This window comes from Sceloporus occidentalis, unplaced genomic scaffold (genome assembly GCF_023333645.1).
Source record: "Sceloporus occidentalis isolate IW3139 unplaced genomic scaffold, rSceOcc1.0.p SCAF_495, whole genome shotgun sequence".
In the NCBI taxonomy this organism is placed as follows: domain Eukaryota; kingdom Metazoa; phylum Chordata; class Lepidosauria; order Squamata; family Phrynosomatidae; genus Sceloporus; species Sceloporus occidentalis.
Window position 1 is genome coordinate 50,759 of NW_028317475.1, and position 14,504 is coordinate 65,262.

At 57.5% G+C, this 14,504-nt stretch overlaps 2 protein-coding genes across 2 annotated transcripts; one reads left to right on the plus strand and one right to left on the minus strand.

The window, feature by feature from the left end:
• On the minus strand, positions 1-2,621 carry LOC149271541 (methylmalonate-semialdehyde/malonate-semialdehyde dehydrogenase [acylating], mitochondrial). Its single transcript, XM_089507352.1, has 9 exons — positions 2,493-2,621; positions 2,180-2,258; positions 1,785-2,087; positions 1,537-1,658; positions 1,260-1,449; positions 869-1,050; positions 602-781; positions 206-304; positions 1-105 (listed from the first exon to the last, which is right to left on the minus strand). The coding sequence occupies exons 1-9, from the start codon at positions 2,604-2,606 to the stop codon at positions 1-3; spliced, it is 1,374 nt and encodes a 457-aa protein (XP_089363478.1). The 5' UTR covers positions 2,607-2,621.
• A 2,594-nt stretch (positions 2,622-5,215) lies between these two features.
• On the plus strand, positions 5,216-13,737 carry LOC149271542 (protein lin-52 homolog). The gene is made up of 6 exons (XM_089507341.1): positions 5,216-5,231; positions 6,575-6,649; positions 6,952-6,989; positions 8,335-8,401; positions 9,019-9,102; positions 13,682-13,737. The coding sequence occupies exons 1-6, from the start codon at positions 5,216-5,218 to the stop codon at positions 13,735-13,737; spliced, it is 336 nt and encodes a 111-aa protein (XP_089363467.1).
• Positions 13,738-14,504: the final 767 nt, after the last annotated feature.

The following is a 14,504-nucleotide window of genomic DNA, read 5'->3' on the forward strand; positions in this document are numbered from 1 at the left end:
TCAGCGGCCCATGGTTGGCATCACCACCGCTGGACTGGTTAAAGTGGCATCTTCCTCCTTCCATTGGGAAGTGACGGTTTTTAGCTGAGTGTAGAAATTTATCCCCTATGCAGAGAAAAACAAAGAAAAATCAGTCTCTCCGCGGCGTTTACATAGAACATAGAGTGCGGAACGCGAAGGGGCCAGCGGCTCCATCACCATATACCTGTTTGCCATAGAAGTTTGAGTCGCCTCGGAAGGAGGCACGCGATCCGGTGAATGAGAACATAGGAAGTGGTACCGGGATCGGCACATTCACACCCACCTGAAAACAGCCAAACACGATTCATGTTAAGTAGATAAATGCATTCGTATTCTTAGAATATCTTCTGCTGCTGAAAGACACCCCTAGGGCAGCGCAAGATGTTCTGTGGAGCCTGGCAAGGTCTTCTGAATATCCACGTTGGACGTTACACTTTGAAGCGTCAAGGAAGGCTAATGGGTCATGAGGGTCACTGAGCTCCAGCTTGAAGATCATAGCAGAACAAGCCCAGCCAGCATGCCCCAGGGGTACATGGCCACGGGACACCTCTCAGACACGTTCCACACCGGGCGTACGCACCTGCCCCACGTCGACGAGGTGAGTGTACTTCCGAGCGGTCGCGCCATTGGTAGTGAAGATAGCCGTGCCGTTTCCATATGGATTCTTATTCACAATCTCTATGGCTTCATCCAGAGTATCTGCCTCCAGAACCACCAGAACCGGCCCAAAGATCTCCTCTTTATAGCAGGTCATGTCGGTCTGGGAGAAGCAGAAATATATCACACGGCGCCCCGGGTTCTGCCCATCGACCCCTCGTCCTCTCCCCAATAATCTCCGCTTCAGTACCTTTACATTTCCTAAGATTGTTGGCCCCACAAAGTTGCCGTTTTCGAAGCCTTTTACTTTGACAGAGCGACCGTCTAGAAGTAAGGAAGCCCCTTCCTTAACGCCGCTTTCCACCAGACTGCACACGCGCTCCTTGGCTGCTGGACTAATGAGAGGTCCTACATCTGCCCCGCTCTGATCCCCTAACGGAGGGAGAAAACCACGTAAAGATATTTCTGCCCCGGGGCACTTTAACCAAACCAGAGGGGGTGCAGCTTATAGTCAGAACGGCGGCGCAGTAAGGGAGCGGCTGGGACATCGCACCCGCTCCCCAAAAGCCCCCCGTGGTCCTACTTCCGGATTTACATGTGCAGAAAGCCGTGGTTCGTGGAAACGCATTTCCCTTTCTCACCAGCGTTAACGCGAAGCTTCTTTGCCTTTTCAACCAACTCTGGTAGCCATCTTCTTGCCTCTCCAACTAAAACGGCCGTAGATAACGCCATACAGCGCTGTCCGGCTGCGCCAAACGCTGCCCCCACAAGCTGATTCAAAGTGTTTTCCTTATTGGCGTCTGGCATAACCACCCCGTGATTCTTGGCACCCTGTAGAAGACAACAAACGCAGATCAGAGTTGTCTGGAACAGGAACAGCCCCTGCGATCCCCGCGGAAGTCCTTACACCCCTCGTACCATGTTGGACTGCACCTTCTTGCCGTTTCGGGACCCCCTCTCATAGATGTATTCGCCGGCCTGGTTGGAGCCCACGAAGCTGATGGCGCGGATGGCTGGATGATCGCAAATAAAGTTTACAGCTAAAAAAGAAACAAAAGACAATAAACCAACACAATAGAGACCAATCCAGAGAGGGGACATAAACATTCATGGGGCGGGTTCTGGGGGTTTCTCTGTCTCGTACCCCAATGCCAAACCTCTGTTACCTGCATGCTGCCCATGAATGATGTTTAGGGTCCCGTCAGGGGCCCCTGCGTCCTGCAGCAGACGGGCAAGCAGCATGGTGGCCCCAGGAACTCTCTCTGATGGCTTCATCAGGAAGGTGTTTCCACAAACCATGGCCATTGGGAACATCCACAGCGGAATCATGGCGGGAAAGTTAAACGGAGCGATTCCTGCGCAGACGCCCAGAGGCAGGCGGAACGTGAACGTGTCCATGTCCTTGGTGAGAGACGGCAAGGTTTCCCCGAGCATGAGAGATGTAACGCTACACGTGTGCTCCACAACCTCTGGAACAAAAGTCAGACATCGGCACCTGTGACAAACCGTCCGTGACACGAGCCCGAGATAAGCGACCGCTAAACATAACAGAGCGCCTTACGCAGCCCCCGGAAGACGTCTCCTTCAGCGTCAGCCAACGTCTTCCCTTGCTCCAGCGTGATGAGACGCGCCAGTTCTTTCTGTAAGAGTCATCGTATGAGTCTCGGCTGACGCCCCCCCCGGACATTGACCCCCCCACACACACGCTACGGACATTGATCCCCCCCCCACGCTACAGACACCGACTCCCCCCCCCCGCACGCTACAGACACTGATCCCTCCCCCGCACGCTACAGACGCTGATCCCCCCCCCGCACGCTACAGACACTGATCCCCCCCCCACACGCTACAGACACTGATCCCCCGCCATGTACCAAATTATCCTTAATGAGCTGCTGGTAACGAAGGAAGATCTGCTGTCGGTTCAGGATGGATGTCTCAGACCAGGCCGGAAACGTGCGCTCGCATGCGCTGATGGCGGCTTCCATCTCACTCTGTGTGGCCTGGGGAACACGGCCGATCACCTCATTAGTGGCCTGAGAGACAGAGAAGAACAATAATAAGTCACAATAACTTAAAAGAACTGCAAACGTGTATCCATCCTCCATCCTATTTTGGGAGCGCGAGGTCTGTCACTCCAGGCCTCAGCTTTAGTGCCTCCTCCCGCGTGGTGACATCATATCCCGGCGCGCAGTGATGACGGAGCACGGAAGCCGAGGCGTGAAGTGACGGACCCCACGCTCCCTTACAGCGGGCCGGTTAGAGGGGGATTGTGATCTCCCCAAGCAGTCCTGCCGCTGCTGATGGGTGGCTGTGTGCCCCCTCGCAGCTCCGCACCCCCGCCCCCTCGCAACCCCCCCGGGTTAGCGCCTCCAGCTCTTACTGGGTTATGGATGTCGATCCAATCCGACGTCTGGGAATCAAGAAATTGGCCATTGATGAAGAGTTTTGTCCGAGGCTAAAAAAAAGATAAACCGGGAATTAAAACAAACACAATAAATAAACCCAAAAGCCAGAGGCGCTTCCAGCCTAACCAATCACCTGATACCCCCAGCCACAAAGACCCCCCCCCCCCACGCCAGCCTCAAAGACCCCCCCCCACGCCAGCCTCAAAGATACCCCCACATCCAACAGCGAATCCACCCTCTTAGAGAAAAACTCACCACAGCCGCGGCAGAAGAGAAATGTCTGAGCCGGCCTGAGACCTGCGTGGAAAAAAAAAAAGTCACTTCCTTTGAGACGAGCCCCCCGATACCCGACGAGCCCCCCGATACCCCCTCTAGAGCAGCCCTAAAGGCCACAGTCCCCTAATACTCCTTCTATAGTGGGGGGGGGGGTAGAAAGTACTTCCAGAAGGGGAGGGCAGTATAAAACACTTCCACAAGGAGGGGGCAGTACGGAGCACCCCCACAAGAGGGGGGGGGGCAGTACGAAGAACCTCCACAAGGGGGGGGGGGCAGTACGAAGAACCTCCACAAGAGGGGGGGGGCAGTACGAAGAACCTCCACAAGAGGGGGGGGCAGTACGAAGAACCTCCACAAGAGGGGGGGGGGCAGTACGAAGAACCTCCACAAGAGGGGGGGGGCAGTACGAAGAACCTCCACAAGAGGGGGGGGCAGTACGAAGAACCTCCACAAGGGGGGGTGGCAGTACGAAGAACCTCCACAAGAGGGGGGGGGGCAGTACGAAGAACCTCCACAAGAGGGGGGGGGGCAGTACGAAGAACCTCCACAAGAGGGGGGGGGCAGTACGAAGAACCTCCGCAAGGGGGGGGTGGCAGTACGAAGAACCTCCACAAGGGGGGGGGGCAGTACGAAGCCCCTCCACAAGGGGGGGGGCAGTACGAAGCCCCTCCACAAGGGACAGGGGGGGGGCAGTACGAAGCCCCTCCACAAGGGGGGGGCAGTACGAAGCCCCTCCACAAGGGGGGGCAGTACGAAGCCCCTCCACAAGGGGGGGGCAGTACGAAGCCCCTCCACAAGGGGGGGGGCAGTACGAAGCCCCTCCACAAGGGGGGGGGGCAGTACGAAGCCCCTCCACAAGGGGGGGTGGCAGTACGAAGCACCTCCACAAGGGGGGGTGGCAGTACGAAGCACCTCCACAAGGGGGGGTGGCAGTACGAAGCACCTCCACAAGGGGGGGGTGGCAGTACGAAGCACCTCCACAAGGCGGGGTGGCAGTACGAAGCACCTCCACAAGGCGGGGTGGCAGTACGAAGGGGGCTCCCAAATTATATATTAGGAGAAAATATGATTCTTAAAACCCCTTAAATTAGGCACTGGTCACAGGAGCCCTCAGATTAGGATGTGACCCTGGGACCCTCCATTGTAGACATGGACCCGGGTTAGGGTCAGATTGGACATTGGCCCCAAGGACCCCTCAGATTAGATAGTGACCGGAACTGCCAGGAACCCGTTGACACGTATCCGCTCAGCGCCGGTATACTGACCGCCACAAACCGCCCGATCCGCATCATGATCCCCGCGACTCCTGACCGAACTGAGTGCCAAAGACACGGAGCCCCGCCCTCCACGGCACATTGGCTACTCCAAAACACGAGTCCCGCCCACGAACGTTCATTGGCTGAACTGACACGGCCTCCTAAAGCTTGAATGTTATTGGCTCTTCATACAGTGGGTGCGAGTGACCTCGCAGATCGTCCATGTCTATTCTGGGCGGAAGTTAATTGGTTGATATGAGTTGCGGGTTCAGGCTGCCCTTTTACCCGGGTGATGGTCCCCACGTACCGTGTCACATGATTCTGCACATGCGTGGCTGCTTTAGTTCTAGTAAGAGGCCGCTTAAAGGGCTGTTTAATGATTGGTTTCAGCACGCTGAGTAATATGGCTCATTCCTATTGGTCTACACAGTGCCCTCTGCTGAAATACTTTGAGTTTTGTGTTGTTTGGGTGTAGCAATGTGGCGGGTATGTATTAGTTCCTCTTAGTTCATCCAGTTTCGGCCGCTCCAGGTCGGATAATGTTTCCGGCGTCGCCAGTAAGTGTCGGTGACAGACATTCAGAAGAGCTGTGGGAGCGACAGGGCGGGATGACTGTACCAATATGGCGGCGAGTCACGTGACGCCTACTCTGGGAAGATGGCAGCGGCGGAAGGTAAACAAAGTGTTAATGCTGTGTGGTCTGACTGGGACAAATGGGCGGCTGGGGGAGGCTCGGAGTGTAACGTGCAGACCGGGGCTCGGGCTCCCTGTGAGGAGCCGGGTCGTGGCCGTTATGGCCGTTTTTCCTTCTGTAAAGAGTCAAACCTTAATCGGTGGTTGGTCTCGGTGTGCTCTGCGGGTCCAGGGGCCACGGTTTTCCCCGGGGGTTTGTTTGGAACCGGAATGTGTTGATTGGGGAGATTAGGACCGGTTCCCACGTATTCAGTTACACTTCCCTGTGAAGCGCGTGACTGCTTTATCTCCATGGTAACTGTAAATGCGGCCTCCTTTGCATAATAAAGAGAAAAGCTGACTTTAGTAGAAGCCGTTCCCTTTTATTGGACCAGCATAGCTTCAGAAGTGAAGAAGAGACGGCTGAGGTCCCATATTTTTCGTTGGTGGCCCGCATCGCCCAACGACTCCATCGCCTTTCCCTTTGGTATCTCCTGCAATGGGGAGCGGTGGGCTAGGCTGGGGGGGGCAATGTCTGGAGGATGGGGGAAGCGGAGGGTTAGGCTGGGGGGGGGGCAATGTCTGGAGCATGGGGGAAGCGGAGGGTTAGGCTGGGGGGGGGGCAATGTCTGGAGCATGGGGGAAGTGGAGGGTTAGGCTGGGGGGGGCAATGTCTGGAGGATGGGGGAGCGGAGGGTTAGGCTGGGGGGGGCAATGTCTGGAGCATGGGGGAAGCGGAGGGTTAGGCTGGGGGGGGCAATGTCTGGAGCATGGGGGAGCGGAGGGTTAGGCTGGGGGGGGCGATGTCTGGAGGATGGGGGAGCGGAGGGTTAGGCTGGGGGGGGCGATGTCTGGAGGATGGGGGAGCGGAGGGTTAGGCTGGGGGGGGGCGATGTCTGGAGGATGGGGGAGCGGAGGGTTAGGCTGGGGGGGGGCGACGTCTGGAGGATGGGGGAGCGGAGGGTTAGGCTGGGGGGGGGGCGACGTCTGGAGGATGGGGGAGCGGAGGGTTAGGCTGGGGGGGCGACGTCTGGAGGATGGGGGAGCGGAGGGTTAGGCTGGGGGGGGGCGACGTCTGGAGGATGGGGGAGCGGAGGGTTAGGCTGGGTGGGGGGCGACGTCTGGAGGCTGGGGGAGCGGAGGGTTAGGCTGGGTGGGGGGCGACGTCTGGAGGCTGGGGGAGCGGAGGGTTAGGCTGGGTGGGGGGCGACGTCTGGAGGCTGGGGGAGCGGAGGGTTAGGCTGGGGGGGGTTAGGCTGGGGGGGCGATGTCTGGAGGATGGGGGAGCGGCGGGCGCCATCGTGACGCACCTCATGCGGTTTCTGTCTGGCCTTCCCTTTTTAGAGCCGGATTTGGAGGACTCCTTGCTGAGTTTTGAGAAGTTGGACCGCGCGTCTCCAGACCTTTGGCCTGAACAGCGTAAGTTGCACCTCGAGACGAGGAACAGGGCCGGGTTTACACGTAACCGACACGCGTCTCCGCGCCGTCACAGAAATCTTGCGTAACTTCCTGTGTTGACCCAATAAAAGGTATCGGTGATTGAGGAGAGTCTGCCGCCGGTAACCATGGAATTAGTGAATAAGTATTGAGAGATCTTTAAAGAGTAATCTCAGAATTTGGATGTTTATAGCTCGGACTGGCCGGGCGCGGCTTAAACGTCTCTGTGAATATTGCAATTGGACGCCAGGCTGTGTTGCATCTAACATCTCTTCTCCCCGCAGTTCCTGGAGTTGCAGAGTTTGCTGCCTCTTTCAAAAGTGTACGTCAGGAAAGTAAAACGCCGTCTCGGCCGCTGACGCTCTAGTGTTAGATTCCGGCTCTCGTTACGTAAATTCTCCTTTGGAATGAATTTCCCTCCCGTCCTGTCCTTAAATGTCCCCCTCCTCTCTCTCTGTCGCTGTCCCCCCTCCTCTCTCTCTGTCGCTGTCCCCCCTCCTCTCTCTCTGTCGCTGTCCCCCCTCCTCTCTCTCTGTCGCTGTCCCCCCTCCTCTCTCTCTGTCGCTGTCCCCCCTCCTCTCTCTCTGTCGCTGTCCCCCCTCCTCTCTCTCTGTCGCTGTCCCCCCTCCTCTCTCTCTGTCGCTGTCCCCCCTCCTCTCTCTCTGTCGCTGTCCCCCCTCCTCTCTCTCTGTCGCTGTCCCCCCTCCTCTCTCTCTGTCGCTGTCCCCCCTCCTCTCTCTCTGTCGCTGTCCCCCCCTCCTCTCTCTCTGTCGCTGTCCCCCCTCCTCTCTCTCTGTCGCTGTCCCCCCTCCTCTCTCTCTGTCGCTGTCCCCCCTCCTCTCTCTCTGTCGCTGTCCCCCCTCCTCTCTCTCTGTCGCTGTCCCCCCTCCTCTCTCTCTGTCGCTGTCCCCCCTCCTCTCTCTCTGTCGCTGTCCCCCCTCCTCTCTCTCTGTCGCTGTCCCCCCTCCTCTCTCTCTGTCGCTGTCCCCCCTCCTCTCTCTCTGTCGCTGTCCCCCCTCCTCTCTCTCTGTCGCTGTCCCCCCTCCTCTCTCTCTGTCGCTGTCCCCCCTCCTCTCTCTCTGTCGCTGTCCCCCCTCCTCTCTCTCTGTCGCTGTCCCCCCTCCTCTCTCTCTGTCGCTGTCCCCCCTCCTCTCTCTCTGTCGCTGTCCCCCCTCCTCTCTCTCTCTCGCTGTCCCCCCTCCTCTCTCTCTCTCGCTGTCCCCCTCCTCTCTCTCTCTCGCTGTCCCCCCTCCTCTCTCTCTCTCGCTGTCCCCCCCTCCTCTCTCTCTCTCGCTGTCCCCCCTCCTCTCTCTCTCTCGCTGTCCCCCCTCCTCTCTCTCTCTCTCTCTCTCTCGCTGTCCCCCCTCCTCTCTCTCTCTCTCTCTCTCTCTCTCGCTGTCCCCCCTCCTCTCTCTCTCTCTCTCTCTCTCTCTCGCTGTCCCCCCTCCTCTCTCTCTCTCTCTCTCTCTCTCTCTCTCTCTCTCTCTCTCTCTCTCTCTCTCGCTGTCCCCCCTCATCTCTCTCTCTCTCTCTCTCTCTCGCTGTCCCCCCTCCGGGTTTTCACCTTAGGGATGTAGAGTTCCTTCCTCCATAATTCCGCATTTCCTGTGTTGTGCCTCCTTATACATTTTATTCATTGGTTGTTCTGTATTTTTTTTTTTCTTCAGCCAATCACAAGCTCCCCTCCCAAATGGATTTCCGAACTGGAAAAGGATGATATTGAAATGTTGAAAGGTAGAATGCTCTATATTATGCAGAATGCACGTACCCGGCCCTGGTGTAGAATGCTCTATATTATGCAGAATGCACGTACCCGGCCCTGGTGTAGAATGCTCTGTATTACGCAGAATGCGCGTACCCGGCCCTAGGGTAGAATGCTCTGTATTACGCAGAATGCGCGTACCCGGCCCTGGGGTAGAATGCTCTGTATTGCGCAGAATGCACGTACCCGGCCCTGGGGTAGAATGCTCTGTATTGCGCAGAATGCACGTACCCGGCCCTGGGGTAGAATGCTCTATATTATGCAGAATGCACGTACCCGGCCCTGGTGTAGAATGCTCTGTATTACGCAGAATGCGCGTACCCGGCCCTGGGGTAGAATGCTCTGTATTACGCAGAATGCGAGTACCCGGCCCTGGGGTAGAATGCTCTGTATTACGCAGAATGCAAATACCCGGCCCTGGGGTAGAATGCTCTGTATTACGCAGAATGCGAGTACCCGGCCCTATACAGGGTGAGCTGGCTGGTGTAAGTGTTTATTGCCTGTGCTGCTTTCACCCCCTGGGCACCGTCTTACTCGGGGTAGATCGTGTCCATCTACCTCTCTTAACGGCCTTTCCTGTTTGATACAGAATTGGGAAGCCTCACCACAGCGAACCTGATGGAGAAAGTCCGTGGCCTGCAGAACTTCGCCTACCAGCTTGGACTGGATGAGTGTGAGTATCGTGTCCTGCGTGGCTGCTTTTGTACCGCTACAGACTGTCCGTTATCCCGGTCTCTTCCTACCCACGCTCGGGACTCAGCCAAGTACTGACTGAGCATCAGGTGAGATTTATCTCCGCAACAGCCGGAGACCTACCTGTTACTACCACAAAATAAATCCGAATTCCTCCAACGTACCACGTTACTGTGCACTAGCTGCATTGTGTGATGTTGGCCACAGGAGGGCAGTAAAGCTGCAGTCAGGTGCATATCAGCATCACCCTCCGGATCCCATCTCCCTTCGTCCTTCTGCTCTCTGCTAGCGTGTAACATGACGCACACGTGCATGCGTTGCTGGCTGCATCACAGGTCGCAGCCGTTATTGAGTCGAGAAGCTGTCAGGGCTGCGCATGAGTTTTGCTCTAAGGCCACGGTGAATCTCTCGCCAGCAGTCCGTGTATTTAACGGCTGATCCGACGGCAGAGAGGACCATAAATGCCGGTGCAGGAAGAGCTCTAAATCCTGTCTCGGCTATCGTGTATTTTTTTTCTCTTGCTGTATGACCGTTCAGGCACAATCTGTAAATAACAATTTACCCCCGCATACTCGGGGGACGCGGGTGTATCGGGGCTCCTTGGCCTGTAAATAGGGACAGGTGGAATATGATGTTAAATAATGATTTGCTTTTTAATTGCCCCAAGGCGGTTCAGAGAAAATCCGACAGACATCTGCCTGCCCTACCTGGTGGCTAATTTCCCCAGGACAATGTGGGGACCTGTAATTGCCCGGCGGTGATTTATGCCCCGACAGGTCTTTAATTTTTTCTGCCTCTCTCAGGCTCCCGACGCGCTGTAAATTTCCTGAACTTTTTCATTATCGGCGGTTTCTTTCTGCGCTGCGGACGGGGTTAGAGCGAGAAACTGGATTTACAGCAGAAATAAACATGAAGCCTGTAAAGTGAGTGCGCGGCTGAGTGATTGTTGGGCTGTCACTTGCTGTTTACGGGTCCCTCCGGGGTAAGGGATGTGTCGCAAAAATACCCAAAGAGCCCCATCCCCTGCCTCGGGGCGAAGGAATGGAGTCAAATTAATATTTCACTGGTGGATAGTGTGTCTGGGCTCTGCTGGAAGGCGCAGGGGGGAGAGAGTGGGCGAGGCGCAGGGGGAGAGAGAGAGAGAGCGGGCGAGGCGCAGGGGGGGAGAGAGAGAGCGGGCGAGGCGCAGGGGGGGAGAGAGAGAGAGAGAGCGTGCGAGGCGCAGGGGGGGAGAGAGAGAGAGCGTGCGAGGCGCAGGGGGGGAGAGAGAGAGAGCGTGCGAGGCGCAGGGGGGGAGAGAGAGAGAGCGGGCGAGGCGCAGGGGGGGAGAGAGAGCGCGGGCGAGGCGCAGGGGGGGAGAGAGAGAGCGCGGGCGAGGCGCAGGGGGGGAGAGAGAGAGCGCGGGCGAGGCGCAGGGGGGGAGAGAGAGAGCGCGGGCGAGGCGCAGGGGGGGAGAGAGAGCGCGGGCGAGGCGCAGGGGGGAGTGAGAGAGCGCGGGCGAGGCGCAGGGGGGAGTGAGAGCGCGGGCGAGGCGCAGGGGGGAGTGAGAGCGCGGGCGAGGCGCAGGGGGGAGTGAGAGCGCGGGCGAGGCGCAGGGGGGAGTGAGAGCGCGGGCGAGGCGCAGGGGGGGGAGAGAGAGCGCGGGCGAGGCGCAGGGGGGAGAGAGAGCGCGGGCGAGGCGCAGGGGGGAGAGAGAGCGCGGGCGAGGCGCAGGGGGGGGAGAGAGCGCGGGCGAGGCGCAGGGGGGGAGAGAGCGCGGGCGAGGCGCAGGGGGGGGAGAGAGCGCGGGGGCGAGGCGCAGGGGGGGGAGAGAGCGCGGGGGCGAGGCGCAGGGGGGGGAGAGAGAGAGAGCGGGCGAGGCGCGGGGGGAAGAGAGCGGGCGAGGCGCGGGGGGAAGAGAGCGGGCGAGGCGCGGGAGGAAGAGAGCGGGCGAGGCGCAGGGGGAGAGAGAGAGCGGGCGAGGCGCAGGGGGAGAGAGAGAGAGCGGGCGAAGCGCGGGGGGGCGAGCGGGCGAGGTGCTGGGGAGAGAGTGCGAGTGTCTGCCTCTCATCTGGAGTAGAATGCGGGTTATTTATATGCTGATGAGGCTCCTGCGCATGAAGTGAGAGCGGCTGCGGTCACCTGCTGCATGCTTTGTAATCACGGCGGGCGTACGAAGGGCTCTCCCAGGGGCCCTCCAGCTGTCATGTGTGGGGTGAATAGGAAATGAGGGCCAGAGGTCCTGCTGATGGGGGAGATGTCCTCTCGCACGTGGCTTCCCCAGCTGCTCCCTCTTACCTAATGAATTGCACCAGTTCAGGCTGTTTATTGTCATCGCTGCGCTCCCGGGGGGCCGCCGTGTCACTAACGCTGACGGATGCACGTGCCGGCATGGCTCTGGGGGTCTGCGAGGCAGGCAGGGGCCTCTTTATGGCAGCTTTCTATGTTTTCTATATATATTTCTATAGTCTATGTGTTTTTGTGATGCTGCTCGGGTGCTTGCGGCGTAAGCAGTGTCTCGCGTGGGGCCGGCGGCGGGTGACACTCGGCTTTTTGCGGCGGGCTCTGCAGGAGGATTCCGGGCCGTTTTCGAAGTAAATGAGGAATTTGTGTGGCTTTTTCTGGCTAATGAGCGGCGTGCGAGCCGCGCTGTAATAAATGAATTGTGACTGATTGCCTATTAATATGGACGCCTCTGGAATTCACCCCGGGGAGGCAGTTCAGTGAAATAGAGAGGGTCTCGTCCTCTGGGGAAATCAGAGCGTCGTGTCTGCAGCTTAAGTATCCTGCGCATGTATCAATAAGGAGGTAATTGAATTTTGAGCACAGGTGGGGGGGGCTTGGTCCCCCTGTGCCCTTAACCCCCCCTGCATGTCCTAGCGGGGGGAGCGATGGCAAATCCATTAGATAAAGATTACACAGTTAGCTGTAATGATGGGCTGGGGGGCTTCACAAACGCTCCCCGGGGGCTCTGACGATTGCGCGGTTTAAGTGTTAACCCCCGCTGATTGCTTGTTATCGCAGCTCTCTGTGGATAATCTTGTGTTTGGTATCTGCCCTGTTAGGGGGTAATAGCGTGAATATCAGACAAGGAGAATTATTGGTTTTGGTTGGGTGATACTGCAATTAGCATGGTTTGGTGTCTGTCCAGGAGGGCCAGAAAGGGGCCAGATTTGGATGGCCTCAGATGTGGACGGAATAAATTGTTTCCTTAGACGGCCGGGTTGAGATCTGTGCTGGCAGCCCTGGTACCGCGCATGCCGGGCCGCAGATACCCGCGCTTTATACATCGGTCTGCGCAGGCTTTGTGTTTAGAAGCCGTGGTCGTGCGCTGTGTTTGCTCTTTGAGTGGTTTGCGTGTGGGGAGCTATGATTCAGGGGGTTGTTCGCTGCGCTGTGCGTCTCCAGGTGTCGTGTAAGAGTGACAGGTCCCTCTCTGCCTCTTGTACTTTCCTCCCATGCGCTCTATTGCCCCCTGTGCTGCCACCTCTTGCCCCCATCTCCCCCCTGCCTTGGGTGCTGTATTTTGAGGCTTCCCCTGCTGGGTGCCGTTTGATGTCGGGTGCAATGATTTTGTTAAGTTATCCAAAAGGACAAGACGGGTGAAATGAATGTGCCCCGGGGCAATTAGCAACAGGTTTAACCCCGTGATGGACGTCCCAAGGTGAAGCAGCAAGCTGATCTTTATTCATTACTTCCTACAGAATGACCACCCTGGGGGCTCTGTGTGTGTGTGTGTGTGTGTATAATAAATAAATAAATATATATATATATATATATCCATCAGCCCTCTACGTGTGTTCTGACTGCACACCCCTGTATCTGCGCAGTGCTGAGTGTATCCACCTGTATGGACCGTGGAGCACCAAGTATCTCCCCCTTTTTACAGATTAAGAAGGCAGTGAGAATTGTGGGGTCACTCGGTGGTGGGATTGTTCGGTGAGGATTGCCCGTGGGGTCACTCGGTGGTGGGATCGTGGGGTCACTCGGTGGTGGGATCGTGCGGTGAGGATTGCCCGTGGGGTCACTCGGTGGTGGGATCGTGCGGTGAGGATTGCCCGTGGGGTCACTCGGTGGTGGGATCGTGCGGTGAGGATTGCCCGTGGGGTCACTCGGTGGTGGGATCGTTCGGTGAAGATTGCCCGTGGGGTCACTCGGTGTTGGGATCGTGCGGTGGGAGGGCTGTGATCGCCCACCCCGGGCAGACTTCATACTTGGCGCCGCGGCCACCTGTAATGGGATTTGGGGCAGCTTGTGTGCGAATTCGTTTCAGACTCGGCTATGAACAGATGTTGGTATAAATTACCTCGGGGTCTGACGTCTTGCAAATTAAAAGCACACTTGGCATTACCAAACAATCTGCCGGGGGGGGGGGGCGGAAAAACATTGAGGCTTCTGGAAGACATCTTAAGGTGGCGGAGAGAGGGGGCAATTAATGGTTGCGCGTACAATGACCACGCGTTAATGGCGTTAGCGCTCGTTACCCAGCATGCTCCGGGGTATAGTAGCGTGATAACGTGCAGCCTTTGCGCTGATGTATGTTATTGAACACGTATGTAACATCATGTCTGGTCTTGCAGCTCGGGAGATGACTCGCGGGAAGTTCCTCAACATCTTGGAGAAAGCAAAGAAATAGCTGGACTAGAAGAATGCGGAACGGGACCGGCCCTTAACCTGTCTCCGCGCGGAGGGCATTATCACAGCGCAGACCAGATGCTCGGCCCCCCGCGGCCCCCCGGCACCGACTCGTCATTAAACCGTTCGCTTGGAGCCTGGACTCTGATTTAATGTCAGACTCACCGGCAGCGGCTCTGGGCCGAGCGCGGTCACATCGTCCTCTGGCATCGCTGCGCTCCTTGTTTGTAAATGTTATTTATAAATGAAATCGTTCCATGGCCTCGTCTGACCCTTCCTGTGGCGTTTATACGACTGCTTATCACGCGCCCCCCCCCCCCCCATTATTATTATTATCAGCGTTATTATCATTCAACAAGGAACCGCTAGGAAAAGCAGCCTCCTGGAGGTCGCAGAAATGAGTGGTGACATTCCCCTCGCCCCTGCTGGGTGACATTCCCCCCCCGGGTGACACACGATGGCAGGAAGTGAGAAGCTCCCTCTGCCATCAATGATCATCTTCCAAATACCCCCGCTGCTGGAGAACGAGTCCATGCACCAAGTGCACTACATGCCCTGCAGGAAGTGGGGAGGCATGGGGCAGATGTTGCTTTTGCCCTGTTGTTAATCTGCCCCCGGTGCCACGAGTCGCCCTGGCCACTTTCCCTAGCGCAGGCCAGATTGTGTCTCGCTTTGTTTTAATTGAATCTCTTTAATCTTTAGCTGTCAGACTTGGGGGGGATCGCCCTAAAGCCCGGCTAACTGCCCCCCCCCCCCCGAGAGGGGCTT

Coding starts and splice junctions, on each gene's coding strand:
- LOC149271541 (XM_089507352.1), bottom strand. CDS start 2,606: ATGGAAGCCGCCATCAGCGCATGCGAGCGCACGTTTCCGGCCTGGTCT. Junction 305..601: donor ACCTCGTCGACGTGGGGCAG/GTGCGTACGCCC, acceptor GGCTGTTTTCAG/GTGGGTGTGAATGTGCCGAT. Junction 106..205: donor CAAACTTCTATGGCAAACAG/GTATATGGTGAT, acceptor TTCTCTGCATAG/GGGATAAATTTCTACACTCA.
- LOC149271542 (XM_089507341.1), top strand. Junction 6,650..6,951: donor AGACCTTTGGCCTGAACAGC/GTAAGTTGCACC, acceptor TTCTCCCCGCAG/TTCCTGGAGTTGCAGAGTTT. Junction 8,402..9,018: donor TGATATTGAAATGTTGAAAG/GTAGAATGCTCT, acceptor TGTTTGATACAG/AATTGGGAAGCCTCACCACA.